Source organism: Maylandia zebra, linkage group LG7 (genome assembly GCF_041146795.1).
Source record: "Maylandia zebra isolate NMK-2024a linkage group LG7, Mzebra_GT3a, whole genome shotgun sequence".
Classification (NCBI taxonomy): domain Eukaryota; kingdom Metazoa; phylum Chordata; class Actinopteri; order Cichliformes; family Cichlidae; genus Maylandia; species Maylandia zebra.
Genome location: NC_135173.1, coordinates 51956668 through 51971406, shown reverse-complemented (window position 1 = coordinate 51971406; position 14739 = coordinate 51956668). Strand labels below are relative to the sequence as shown.

General features: G+C 40.4%; 3 protein-coding genes across 14 annotated transcripts in view; 1 reads left to right on the top strand and 2 right to left on the bottom strand.

Annotated features, from left to right (window-relative positions):
* Positions 1-5587, top strand: part of rapgef1b (Rap guanine nucleotide exchange factor (GEF) 1b) — a 45248-nt gene extending 39661 nt beyond the window's left edge. For all 12 annotated transcript variants that reach the window (XM_076886640.1, XM_076886642.1, XM_076886643.1 and 9 more), the window contains 9 exons: positions 1010-1098; positions 1194-1379; positions 3045-3129; positions 3243-3337; positions 3495-3573; positions 3660-3761; positions 3860-3957; positions 4037-4165; positions 4374-5587. In XM_076886640.1, coding sequence (XP_076742755.1) covers positions 1010-1098; positions 1194-1379; positions 3045-3129; positions 3243-3337; positions 3495-3573; positions 3660-3761; positions 3860-3957; positions 4037-4165; positions 4374-4524 — 1014 coding nt within the window. In that variant the 3' untranslated portion in view covers positions 4525-5587. The remainder of the gene's footprint in view (positions 1-1009; positions 1099-1193; positions 1380-3044; positions 3130-3242; positions 3338-3494; positions 3574-3659; positions 3762-3859; positions 3958-4036; positions 4166-4373) is intronic.
* Positions 5588-5663: 76 nt separating this feature from the next.
* uck1 (uridine-cytidine kinase 1) lies at positions 5664-9981 on the bottom strand. The gene is made up of 7 exons (XM_004549790.3): positions 9802-9981; positions 9238-9397; positions 8547-8643; positions 8313-8455; positions 6743-6837; positions 6588-6636; positions 5664-6476 (listed from the first exon to the last, which is right to left on the bottom strand). The coding sequence occupies exons 1-7, from the start codon at positions 9889-9891 to the stop codon at positions 6283-6285; spliced, it is 828 nt and encodes a 275-aa protein (XP_004549847.1). The 5' UTR covers positions 9892-9981; the 3' UTR covers positions 5664-6282.
* Positions 9982-10261: 280 nt separating this feature from the next.
* dnlz (DNL-type zinc finger) lies at positions 10262-12097 on the bottom strand. The gene is made up of 3 exons (XM_004549783.3): positions 11700-12097; positions 11470-11609; positions 10262-10491 (listed from the first exon to the last, which is right to left on the bottom strand). The coding sequence occupies exons 1-3, from the start codon at positions 12018-12020 to the stop codon at positions 10338-10340; spliced, it is 615 nt and encodes a 204-aa protein (XP_004549840.2). The 5' UTR covers positions 12021-12097; the 3' UTR covers positions 10262-10337.
* Positions 12098-14739: the final 2642 nt, after the last annotated feature.

The window sequence follows — 14739 nt, the reverse complement described above, 5'->3', positions numbered from 1 at the left end:
CCACTGCTGTAACTTCAAACCTCATGGTTGCATGTATACATATTCCTTGTGTAGACTTACAGGATGCTGTTTGAAATAACAGAGAAAATGTGGCACCCACAGTCAATTTTTAAGCCAAAAAGCCGAACACACAAGTTACCTTGGTGATCTAGACAGGTACCCATTATTCTCACCTCACAGTACAACTCTTAGAGCAGGAATCAAGGAAAACAAGAGAAGCTGAAGTGGAGGTGGGTATCAAAGTGGCTTACAGCTCTGCAGTTACAGAAGTCGAGCTAAAGCAAACAGCACTCTTCATATAAGATTTGCCAGCTGATTGAGTAGAAGGTTCTTTATCCAAATCTTGGCTCAGTGGCCTGTCTGAACTAAGGTGACTCTTGATTTCTTCAATGTACATAACATACCTTTGATGCCGTTTAATAAGCAAATTATTTTGAATTTATTTACTACATAAAGGGAAAAGAATGTGACTGTAAAGGGAAAACCACACCAAAGCTGGAAAAACATCTGCAAACATGACTTCAGTTCTATTTAGGAATCCTTACACAAAATAGTGGGAGCATTATCTATCTGTAAGTATCCCTACAGTACACTGCTGTTGCCATGACAGTTTTTTGTAAAGTGCTCTTCACTCCTGACTTTGTCCTTATACTTAAATATTAAAGAAAGCTGTTGTGTATGTACTCCTGGTTGGGATAGGGCTAGATATGTGGGTGTGTGTGTTTACTCTGCACCGTGATGTTGCAGAGTAATGCAGAAGTGATATAACAAGCAGTGTAACTGATTGAAGTAAATGAGTGAAGAAATGCATTGTTTTTTAAAAGGGAAAGCATGTTATGTATTCATAGTTCACTTATTTTGGGTAAGAACCGTACTGGGACAAGTCCCTGATGAATTGATGATTCATTCATCTGCCACTTCTTGGAAGTATCATGAAGTATCAAGCTTTTTCTTTTTTTAATTCCACATTAAACACTGTTGTCACTGTCCTTAACCACAAAGCACATATACCACGTTCTGCCATAGTCCAGACACCTTCAAGAAACGAGTCAGCAAGAACACGTTCTTTGTGCTGGTTCGTGTGGTAGATGAGCTGTGGTGAGTAGTTATTGTTCCCCGTTGTCCTTCTTTTGTTACCTTTTAACTGCTTTATTGAGCTGACAGATTTCTTTCGTCCCTTCTGTGTCTTCCAGCTTGGTAGAGCTGACCGAGGACATTTTGAAACAGCTCATGGACCTGGTGTTCACACTAGTGTGTAATGGCGAACTCAGTCTCGCCCGTGTGCTCCGCAAGAATATCCTGGATAAGGTGGAGCAAAAGAAGCTGCTGCGTTACACTAACTCACTCAAGCCCCTCGCGGCACGAGGGGTCTCTGCAAGGTACTGTGGGAGTTTCAAGTCAAGTCTTTTTGAGGCGTGCATGGGGATGGGGATGACGGAAAAATGCAGTGCTTCTCTTATAGCTCTGTACCTTTAAGGATAACAAGCAGGGCTGGATTCAGTGCCTGGCAGACTTGCAATCAGAAACCACAAGACTGCAGTCATAGAATCTTAAACCAATTTAATGATTCCCAGATGATATCATGGCTGCAGTTAAACATTTGGGGAGTAAAGCGTTGTGTACTGAGATGTATCTTAATATCAGATTCCATTTTAACTTCATTAAGCAGCTATTTTATCGACACAGGGTGCTGTATTAAAATAATTTCTCTGTACTAATTAATAATCAGTCGACCAGTTTGAGGTAATATAAGAAATAGCTTAGTAATTGTGATGAAAGTGAAGATGATCAGACAGTCCAGGTAAATGAATTCTAATGAGCAGTGGAAGGTTGAAGCACTGACAGTTTGGCACAGGATAGGTGGACAGTGACAGCGCTAACAGGAGTGAAGCCAGGCGGGGACGATCAAGGACACAAATAAAAATCGGAAAGCGGTGCACAGTTTTTCTGTGGTTTCTGGATTAAACAACGTGTCCCTCAAGTGGTGTGAAAGATTGTGCAATGGCTTGTTTTCTCTCATTTGGTAGCTGTATCAAAAGGGTTACCCAATCAGCAGCTATGTGTGCACTATGTATCAATCCGCTATATTAAAAAGGCCGAGTTAGTGGCTCAGCTGTGTGCCACAACAGTGCACCACAGTTTCCATTTAAATTGTTTTGTAAAGTGTTTTGGAATGAATTGAATCATAGCCTGTATATAAATGATGGACATAGCCGCAGTGAGGTCACCCATTGATTCTGGACTCTGCAGTAACACTGAGGCAAAGTTGAACCCAGGAACCCTGCAACAGTCTTCAGTTCAGTTTTATTTTATTCATACAGCACCTGAAGGCGCTTTATATTGTAAGGTACAGACCCTACAATAATACGGGGAAAGTCACAACAATCAGGTGACCCCCTATGAGCAAGTACTTGGTGACAATAGGAAGGAAAAACTCCCTTTAAACAGGAAGAAACCTCCAGCAGAAACAGACTCAGGTTCAGGGAGGGCTGCCATTACGCCACTCATCCACACGACGTATAGCAGCACCCACTACATCCATCTTTTATGCTAGAACTACAGTTTTGGCGGTTCTGCTTTGTGTGTGTTGTATATTTGCCACCCTGTCACCTGTCAATCATTGGTATCCTGCGATCTAATTGGCAGCCATTTCAACTATCCCCCTTGAAGTTGAGGAAAGTTTCATTTAGTACCCACCCACTACACATGACACGTAGTGTTTTTTTGTCTGTGGGCATGTGAATGTCATTGACTTTCTTTTGTCTCTGCTAGTCACTTCCTGTGGGGATGTGCCTTGACATATAGCAATTGCCATAAATGCAGTTTCTTCCAGTTAAAAGGGAGTTTTTCCTTCCCGCTGTCACCAAGAGTTTGGTCAAAGTGGTTGTCTGATTGTTGGGTCTTTACCTTACAGCATAAAGCACCTCGAGATGACTGTTGTTGTGTTTGTAAGGCTTTTTTGCTCTTCGGGACAGATGGGAAAGTAGGAGGTTGTGTCGCTTCAGTTTCAGACTCCATCTAATGATTTGTGTGTTTTTCATCAGGCCTGGAACTCTTCACGACTTTCGCAGTCACGAGATCGCCGATCAGCTCACACTTCTCGACGCTGAACTTTTTTATAAGATTGAGGTACGGTGCCTTCGTTGCTGCGTTAAATCTTTCACCGATCTGCCGATCATTTGTGCTTTGACACATAATCAATCCCAACTTTGTGCTCTGCTCTCCTCTGTGTTTTCCTTCAGATTCCCGAAGTTCTACTTTGGGCCAAGGAGCAGAATGAGGAGAAGAGTCCGAACCTGACTCAGTTCACAGAGCACTTTAACAACATGAGCTATTGGTATGACAAAAAAAAACTAAACACAAACCTCATCAGACACTGTAACGCTTAACTCAACATCTCCTCCCCTATAATTAAATTCTGTGGCTTTCGTCTCATACCATCTCGCCTCAATGAACGCCGACACCCCACCGTGTCTCTCTCTGTCTCCTTGCAGGGTTCGCTCTTTGATAATTCAGCAAGAGAAAGCTCAAGACAGAGAAAAGCTGCTTCTCAAGTTCATTAAGATAATGAAGGTTGGTTTAAGTCTTACAAACCTTACAAATCATCAGGAGTTTCCCTGTTTAACAGCATTTAACAGTCATATTTATTTTTATTACAGCACTTAAGAAAGTTGAATAACTTCAACTCCTACTTGGCAATACTGTCTGCTTTGGACTCGGCCCCCATCAGGAGGTTGGAGTGGCAGAAGCAGACCTCAGAGGTGAAACGATTGCGAATTTAGGAAGAGAAATTAAAAATCTCCTCGGGTATCACAGCTGTTATTTAATTTAATAAACATCCCCACATCTTCTCCCTCAGGGATTGGAGGAGTATTGCACGCTGATCGACAGCTCCTCCTCCTTCAGGGCATACAGAGCTGCACTGGCTGAAGTGGAGCCCCCGTGCATCCCGTACTTGTGAGTAAATGCGCATGACTCATCGAGATGGGCGTCTACCCACGACTGGTTCATTTATTCCTTCCACTCTTCTCCACAGGGGTCTCATCCTCCAGGACCTGACCTTCGTCCACCTGGGGAACCCTGACCTGATCGACGGGAAGGTCAATTTCTCCAAACGCTGGCAGCAGTTCAACATTCTGGACAGTATGCGGCGCTTCCAACAAGTGTAGGTCCATCGGAATAAGTATGATTTAATAAGAAGCCACTGAACACATCAATCGCAGCAATAAATGTCATCATCGTTTGCCACTGGAAGGAACGCTAATGTGTTCCTGCTTTGTTCTCCATTAAATTTTAATGTCATAAAACATGGCTGTCATCTTCACACAGACTGCTTTGCTTTCTCAGTAATGAATTACCTCTCCTCATCTCAGGCATTATGAGCTGAAGCGCAACGAAGACATCGTCTCGTTCTTCAACGACTTCAGCGATCACCTGGCCGAGGAGGCCCTCTGGGAGCTGTCGCTGAAGATAAAACCCAGAAACATCTCGAGACGCAAGACGGACCGCGAGGAGAAGACCTAGGGCCCGCGGAGGGGAGGAGGGCCTCCAACACTGACCTCCAACTGTGCTTCATGACACTAACTCCACTTTACTACAGACTGAAAGAGAGACGAACGGAAGCTACCCGCAGAGGCTGATGGGAGACTCATTGTGGGTGGGGGGAGGGGGTTGAGAACAAACTACAGACAACTGAAGCGTCATCGAGGTTTACAAAGAGCTCTACTGCTCGGGGAGATTATAATTGGGATTATTGGAGACATTCTGTGGCTGCGGCGAGACAACAGGTAGACCGGTGCCAAGGAGGGGAAGAATCACAGGGAGACACTACGGAAATGACCAGTCTGCTCCCTGGGCTTTCTGTTTTAGAGTGGAGCTGCTGCGCGAGTGTGTGAGTGTGTGAGCTGAATGGTCCATTACTCTCAAGCCGCTCCTTCCTCTTCCTCATGTATGTGCCATCTATTGGTTTTCTTCAGCCCTCTCCCTACTCGAGTTCCCCTCAAACGGCAGCCTGACACAAACTGTGACATCTACGGGCGGGCCGCAGACCCCCGAGGGCTCGCTGTGGGCACGAGGCTGGGAGGTGGGAGATTTGGACTTAGAGGAGAGGATGGCCATGATAGACTGGAAACCTGTTTTGCAACATTTTTGTGTAAGAATCATGTATGGTTATGAAATGTATTATATACAGTGCTCCTTTTGTTCTTAAAAAGGATGTTTATGCTTATGAGAAGAGCTCCGCTTCTCCCAAGTGCCATACACGTGCACTTGAAAGAAAAAAAAAAGATAAGCAAAGCAAAAACACAAGAAGATAAATAACTAAAGATGCTGTGATCTGTGTACATCATTCTGAATCATCGAGTGCCGTGTTCAAGTGTAGAGAAACCATCAGGCAATCACAGTCACGTCCCGGTCATGTTAGTGTGTGAAAGACTGTGTGTGACTGAAGTCCTCTGTGACTTGTGTGTGTGTGTCATTCCAAAAATGTGCTGTAGTAAAATCTTTTTTTTTTATTCCTTTTTGGGGATAAAACCAACACTTCACACTGTGCTCTCAAACTCCAATAAAGCAAACGGCTCTTTCTATACACACTGTGTTGGTCACAAGATCCACCACCCCCATTCCACCCCACCCTCCTTTTCTCAAATCGACTGACACTTGAATAAAGTTTAACAGTTTCCGTTTATTGTTGTACACAAATAACGAGTGGAAGTAAACAAATTAAGGCATAGATCCATTATTAAATAATTAAGGATGTGCTCGATATGAAACTAGGTGCAACACATCTGGCTCTGACTTGATTTAAAAGAGAAACGTACAAGACATCTGCATTATCATTTCAATATATTAATCTGAAAGCAATAAAGAAGCATGACTCAGTTTAACAGTAGGGTCACTCCAAGTGCAAAAGCATGACTATAGGTCAGCATCTACTGTACAGAAACACTTCCTACCCTCAATTATAAGACCTCCAGTCTCAGACACAGGTCACATGACTGGACTTGACACTGAAAGAAAAAAAACAAAAACAAATTAAAGCATCATGGAAGACTGCTTGTTTAAAAACAAAAAACATATTCAAGAGTCTGTTAATGCACCAATAACTGCAGTTAAATGGGAAAGACGTTGCAGCACTAAATCCCTGCAACATGTGATTATGGGTAATATTTTAAAATAATGCAGAGCGTGTCCAACACACTTCACATTTAGAAAAAAAAAAATTAAATACAATCTGTAGCAGCGATTAAAGCTCAAAGCCAATCGATTCAAATCTATACAGTCTCAGTGAGGCCGACTGCTGGGCTCCAGGAGGACCCTCTTTCCTGGGGCGTTAGCGGATCCGTTCTGTAGGTCACCTTGCTCAGACAGGACCCGTTTAAGAGCACGTGCTTGGCCGTTCACGGATCCACGCTGCCATTTGCAGATTTCGCCGTTTAAAATATCTTGGATGTGCTGCACAATGAGGTTAATGGCCACTGATGGAAATCAGAAAAAAACGAGTTGGGGGTTTTTCTGTTTTTTTTTTACTCTACAGAGAGCAAGAAAATGCTGAAATGTATTTATTTTCTTAAGGAAAAAGCACTCACCCATATTGTCGACTCCTCTTGGAATGATGACATCTGCATACTTCTTAGTCTGGGAAGAACAAAATGTCTTTAGAAACAAATGTAATGTGTGTCTGCTTAACAGAATAAGATGCTGAACAAATAAGCGCATAATCGGGGCTGACCACCACACTTACAGGCAAACAAAACTCTTCAAAAGCTGGCTTCACAAATGTTGTATACTGACTGAGAATCTGCTCGAGATCTCTCCCTCTGCTCATGTCTCGCAGAACTACAGGAGGAGAAAAAAAAAAGAAAAAAGTAGGATATGAAGTAATATCAACTGTAAAAATGTGACGCAGCATATAAAGATTAGACCAAAAACTGAATCCCAAAGACAAGTGATGATGCCATCAAGAACAACTGGACTTTCCCATATTTGTGTTCTCTTCATTTCACTGTCTGTAATATCTATTAATATTACTATGGTACAAAATTTGTGAGTCATCCTCAGTTTCTTTATATTTTGCTAGAAAAAAAATAGGAAATGGGTACAGTAATTGATTCAAACTTGCATGGAAATACCCGTATATAAAGAAAAATTGAGTTCTAGTGATTTGGAATATTAGCTCTGATGAACACAGGTCTCGCTCTTGTCATTTCTGTAAGTAGCCTGCAGGAATAGTGCTCCAGGCTTCTTTGGGTGTTGGCTGCCTTTTGTTCTGCTCTCTGTCAGGAGGATCCCACAATGCTTCAGTAATGTCCAGATCAGGACACTGGGGAGGCCAATCCATGACCTATAATGTTCCATTGTATGATTGTTTTTTAATCCATCTGTGTTTTTGCTGCATTAATAGTTTGTTTGAGATCATCGTCATGATAAAAACTCAAGCTGCTTTATATCACACATTTTCCAGATGGTTCTGTATGTTCAATCAACTTCTGACTGCAACTTTCTGTGTTCATAATTCCTAATTTTGACAAGATCCCCAAAGCCACTGGTCGAAATGCAGCCTTAAACCATGACAGAGCCTCCGCTGTGATGGGCAGATGACTAAACGCTCTCCTGACCTCCTCTGTATATAGACAGCCATCTAAACCTAAAATTTAGAAATTCAGATTCATCACGCCTTAAGACCTGTTGCCACTGATTTACAGTGTAGTTTTTCTGTTATTTGGTATACCTCAGCCTTTTTCTTCCCGTTTCCCCTCCTTAACAACGGCTTCTTGACAGCCACCCTTCCACTGAGACCATTTCTGATGAAGCTTCAGTGACAGATCTATTGAAGGGCCAGATCCTGTGTCAGGCTTTTGTTGGATCTTTTCGCCCCATTTCTTTAGGACATGACTTTCAAATACTGTTCACTGCACCACAGCAAGATATGCCAGCTTTTCAGCTAATTGATTCTGATGTAAGGGTTGAATGCTCAGCCAAATACACATTTGGGCCTGACTTGGCCAGTCAGCCAACAAAATGAGCCCCCTTAGTTCTGCTGGCAAGTTTTCTATTTTTGGCCTCTGATGATAAAGCTTTTTATGGATTAGATCATCGTATTGTTACCAAACCACAATAATCCCAACAAATAGCACAGTTTGACATCTTAAACTTAGAAATTAATAGAAAATCAACAAAGACTGGTAAATGAAAGTTATTTTGTTCATGTTATTTTGAAAGTTTTGAAATCTTAAGAAACATAAAAAAAAAAAAAATTTTAATAACATAAATTTTTGGTTTGGTTTTCACATGTGTAAGGGAGTCACCGATACCTCTGCGAGACAGTCTGACGTCTGAATCTGTGTCCACAAACAGCTTCATGTGAAACATGTCGCGCACTTTCTGTGGGTAGAAAACGAGGATCCCCTCAAAGAGGACTACATCCGCTGGGTAAACTGTGATCCTCTCTTCCTGCCTATAAACACAATAAATGAGGTGAGGACAGAGGACTTTATTTTTTTATAAAGAATATCAGGGCTTAGAACCACAAAGAGCTTCCTTCCTACCTGGAATGGGTGACAAAGTCATATGTTGGCACTTCGACTACCCTCCCCTCCACGATATCCTTCAACGTTTGGTACATTAACTCATTATCAAATGCCTCTGAAAGACATTAAACCGAAACACTGAAGGACTAGCCTTATGTGTCTAATTCACTGTATAAAACAGCAAAAACATGATTAAATCAATAAATATGTGAAGTACATAATATGAGGCATGTAAGGAGCATAATTTCACAGAGCCCATGTTCAGCATTACCCACTAAACCCACACGTGTTAACACAAGTGTACTTAACTAAAGCACTGCTTCCAGCCCATATATTGTCACCTGCTCAGAAATAGCAATCCCAAACTCTAAATAAAATCTAAGCATTGCAATTCAACATGTCAGACTTTGAATTTTCTGTTTCTGTGGTTTTTTGCTCCTGATTGTTTTTTACTTTTTTTTTTCCTCCACAGGACTTTTATATTTACTACAGATGTTAGATCATCCAGTAACAATATCTGGATGTCTTTTATAATTAACAACACCCTTAAAACAGCATAACAAAATATATATGCATGCTATTTTACAATACAGGTAGATTTTTAACTCTCCTATACCTCTATTAGAGTGATCTTACAAATACACCGACTGGGTCTGTCGTGATCAGATTTGGCAGAGGGGAAAAAATCCTACTTGTAGCATGAGCCTACCTGGGTGATCGAAGTTGTACTGGCCTTTGATCGCTTTGGCTTTTTGATCTGGAGTCAGGACCCTGTAGAAGCAGTCCTGGCTTATAATTGCCACCTTCCTCTGGCGGTGGTCCACCTTGTTCTGACCCAGGAGCTCCATGATCTTTGCACAGACGGTCGACTGTAAATAAATAAATAAAAATCGACTTTTGTTGTCGGTAATGCCTTTGATTGTATTAAAGCACAATATTAAATTCTGTTTTAGTTGATGTCCAGAGCAACAGTCTGAAGTGAAACGTTGTATCAGTGACCTCGGTATTTATTAGCTGACTCCAGGTCTATAAAGAACTGACAGTTTCATTACAGCGGCTAGTTAGCTGGACAAGTCTTGGGCCACCAGGTCACAAATATAGTATAAAATGAACACAGCAGACATGTAATTATGATCAACATACGTATTTCCCGGGTAAGTGAGTGTGACATTTGTTTTTGTCAGGTTGATAAACGCTAATATTGGCGCCAATAGCAGAGTACGCAAAGCTAGCCGGGATGCTAAATCACATACAAGCCCTAAACATGACGGACCTTGCCGCTGGCCGTTCCTCCGCTGACACCGATCAGGAAAGGCCGATGGCGGGGCCTGTCCGCCTCGTCCTGGGCTCCTGCAGTGTCCATTGCAGTCAATTCTATAGACTGCAAAATATAGCTAGCTTAGCTGAGAACTACTTGTCATATATGTTTACACGTTTACTGTACGAGATGTCGCGAGATTAGTCGTTCCCAACGGAACGCCCACAGGGTCATTTGGAGCGCAATAATGTTTTTTTTTAAAATAAATAACAACAACAACAAAAATAATAATAACTTCGATGTTTTCCTATACACACATTACATACAGTTCGAGATAGTTATTTTATTATTTAATTAAAAACTATTCTTGCTTCAACTACAGTTAGTTGTTGGATTTATACTTCCAGCACCTTCTTTTGAAAGCTTATCATGTACACTAAAATGATCAAAATGCACGATGAAAAAATCAAAGAAATTTCAAAAAATGCGATTTTATTAATAAATTAAATATAGCAATTTTACAGTATAAACATTACAGTACAAGCAGAGCGTTATCGTTTTTCTGGATCACTGCTAGACTCCTCTGTGTCTTCAGCACACTGTGGCTTGTCTTCTGTGGACTGATCCATCACTATCTCCAGAGCAGCACCTCCTTCAACCCTCTTCACTGTCTCTCCTTTGGCAGCGAGGATTTCCTCAATGTTTCTGAAGCAAAAGACCAACACTGAAAATTATACTGAAATATACTGCAGCAGCAGTCGTTGGCTGAAACAGAGATATCAATTACCTGCTGCGATTCAGACACGTCGCAGATAATATTTTATGATGTTGCTGTTATGTTAAACAACACGTAAGAGTCGGTATTAAAAGTAAAAAAATAAATAAATAAATCAGACATTACTAATTACTGACTAATAAACTCACCAGGTTAATCTAATAGTTTTACAATTATATTGGTGTTTATACATACCACTAAAGTAATATAAGGCGATACAGTCATGCAGTTAATGCTGATTCATGGTGCTTTTTCAGGCAGACAAATGATTGTCAGGTACTGGCTCTATATACAGTAACTCCAAGGAATAGTAGATACTAGTAGATGGATGCTTCTCAAGTGGTTCCTACAGCGGACGGATCCACATTGATTTGGCACAGATTTTGTGCTGGATGCCCTTCCCTCCACCAACAGAGCCACTCTGAGGCTCTGTTTGTCTGTCTTCCAGTATCTTATACATGTAAGGCAAAATATTTAACCACTACACAACAGAGCCACTCCAGGGAGAAAACTAAATCTTTTCGACTGATTTGTTTTTAATTATTATTTTACACTCACTTTGTATGGAATCTTATATATATTTGTCTGTACCAAAAAAAAATCTTTACTGCACACAAGAAAATAACTTAATATTAAAAACGTTAAAATTACCCTACAGAGACTTTGTACTGTACACTGTTGGGCAAAAAACATCAAGAATTTCATTCATGTTTAAGGCTAAGTTAAATCATCCCCTCCTTCTTGCAGCAGAGAAGACTGCTTCAAAATTATTCTGGGATGCTTAGCATTGTTTTATTATTAGATCAGACGCTCTAATCACATGAACCGCAAATACTGCCAGATTAAAGGACCCAATACACCCTCGGGATGTTGTTTTGAATCAGTGAGGAGTCCACGGCACTACCAACCTTTTCCCTTCCAAGTCGGTGAACCATTTGAGGTTATCGGCTATGATGTGGTGATTCTTGCATCCTGAACACGTGACTATGACGACACCTTTGTGGTAAGCCAGCTTAGAGATCTTCTGCATGGATCTGGTGGAGCAAACCTGCGAACAGGACACAGTCTGCGTGTCATATACATGACTTTAAAAGAAAAAGTAAACAAAAACTACCTCAACACAGTGTGCGTGCGCTACCTTGCACGTGTAAACGAGGTGATAGTGTGTTGACTGAATCTGTCCCAATGCCTCACTGCTGACATTCCGTGAAATTGAGAGTCCTCGGTAACTACCGAAACGAGGTGTGCACCTGTAAGCGGGTGACAGAAGACGAAAACCTATGTTGTCCTGTGAAGAGAGCAGCACTGTCCCGCCTGTCCCGGCTGTGGTTGGACAGTGAGCCACAGCACAGAGTCTGCGCAAAACTGAACGGTTACGGTGAGACCAAAGAGAGCGGCTGACCGCTCGCGCAGTGCTCGAAGAATAACTGAGTGTCAGACACTTCTGTAAAAACAACATTTTCACGGCTGTATTCAAACGGTAAAAGTCCCTTTTCAGTCGCAGATGAAATTGCTAATGACTTATCAACGTGGATGTTGTCGCACTCTGATGACATCACGCACCTACATTTTCAAAATAAAATGAATAAAATGATTTATTTTTCCTACAAAGGCCAGCATATTTCTAAATGAAAGCCGTAACGTGAAATTCTTTTGGAGACATCTCAGTTATGTTTGAGATGTGTTTAGTGTGTTTCTTTGTTTTTTATTTACAATAATAAGCTGACAACAATGTTCACAACCTGGTCATCTACAGGTATTTTTGTGTAACTATTATGCTAATTCAGTTCAAGTTAACTCAGTTTTATTATTTATCAACAAATCACAACAGCGAGGCCCTTTTTACGTTAAGGACCGTGGGAAGGAAAAACTTCTCTTTAACAGGAAGAAACGTGTCTATTTTATTGTCTTTCCATAAACCCCATTACGGATAACTCCATATTTTTATAGTTTATCTTCTCTACCATTTACTTGAAGTTCTGTAAATCTTTAAGCAAAAAAATTCACATATCCCAAGAATTTCGTTAATTGAATTTGAACCAAAATGTTAAACTAAAGATACAAGTGATCTATGGAATTATTTTTCTATCAATTTGAGAAAATAATTTCATTTCTGACTTTTGACAGAAAAATAACTCCACAGCTATCCAACATTGTGTTCTCTGATAAAATGAAGATTTAAATAGCCAATTCAGCAGCACAGACAAACAGTCCAATAGTAAACAAGTATGTAAACATAAACTGAACATTTTAGTTTTCCTATCTTTCTTTCTTTCATCATATCAATTTGTTGATAAATGCCTTTAATAGCTCTTCTTTCCTTTAACCAAGATAACCTGAGAAACATGGATTTTAGTAACTACATCACATCCACCTTTAACATTTAAACACATGCATTTCCACGCTCATGTAGCATGTTGCAGTTTTTGCTTACAATGACCTTGACCTTTGACCACGGAATTATAATCACTCAATCCAGCAGTTGGTGTCCTACAGATATTGTGGTCATATTGTGAGACTGGGACATATGGACATCCACACCTCAACCTGCAAGGAGGAGACATAAAGAAGTATTTACTATAAACAAGATGTTAGTTTAAAATAATCAAATATTAAGATGCATATGCATTAAAAACATTGAACATTAAACAGCTGTAAATGAGTATCAGTATCAGTATCATCAAGCTTTATTTGTCACAAGCAGGTTGCCCTGCAGAAATGAGCTGTAAATATAAGTAACACTTCTGAAACACAATGAATTTGTGATATGGTCTATGTCCACACCTTACTTCCTGATAGACCTTCATCAGTCAGTATAAACAAATACTGATTCTTTTCCTGCTGTGTTAGTCCCGTGTTAGTATGCTTTACTGTAGCTGCCGATTTCATGAGCACGATGCATTACTATATAATAAACATCTCAGATGTCTATTTATTCAAACTACCCCAAGCTGGACCACCTAGCAGGTTCAAATTCTGTTTGCATACACTGAAGGAAATTCTAACAAAGTTCAGCTTCTCTGGCTAAGGAGCTAAACCTGCCAAAAACCTACCACAAAGCCCTCCACAGCAAAGGTTGTTTTTCATTTATGACAGAAAAAATAAAGTTTGAATTGCATTGAATATCTGGAGAGGTCAGGCATTTCTGTGGAGTCACTCACATGAGGGTCAATACAGTCTTGAATGTCTCAGATTCAGATTTTGCACCTCTGGGATGGCCATTGTTTCACAAATCCAGAATCATATATCATATTATTAGCATTAACTGAGTAGTTCACAGACACTTTTCATCACCTCATTGTTTCCCAAGGCTTTAGTGGGAATTGAAGCGGTAAGGACACAATGTATAACAAAACCTTTTACAATGTTCCAGTAGGTTGTGGCCAAGGCTGCTGCAGGCCTGTGGAGGTTAATTGAATGGCAATAAGCACAAATGACAAATGCACTGAGCTGTGTGGGTTAAGGGAAAGGTATGGATGTCTTAAAAGTGGAACTCTGTGGCACACTGTCTCTGTGATGGGTCCATGTGCAGTTTCTGGGTGTTATAGTTCTTTGTTACTGTGACAGAGCAAGCACAGGGCTCACTTGTATGACTTGTGATACAGATGAACTAAATAAACACATTTCTAAACTAGAAGGTTTTAGTGCTGTGAAAATTTCTTATTTCATACTTGTCACATTTGTCACAAGCTAAGTTCAGTTTCACTAACTTCACCTAGGCCTGATTACTGCCAGACCTGTTGAATCAAAAAATCGCTTAATAGTAATTGTCTGACAAAGTGAAGTAGGCTAAATAATCTCAAAACCCAACACGTTATGCCACGACCTAAAGAAACTCAAGGGCAGCTGAGAAAGTCATTTTCAGTCTGGAAATGGATACAAAGCCATTCAAAAATTGGATTTTGTATTGTCTCAAGTTATCTTTGTCTGATATTAAAATTTATTTGATGATCTGAAATATAAGCCTGACAAATATGCAAAAAAAAAAAACCCCTAACAAATCAGAAAGGGGGCAAATACCTTTTCACAGCAAGTATTTACACCTTAAAATATATTATCTCTAAATGCTGTTTGTTTATTAACATGTTATGGACTGTACTATATGATATTCTGCACAAATGATCATTACAGGGAGGATTCATACCTTATTCATAAGCCCTCACTTTAGGCAAACATGT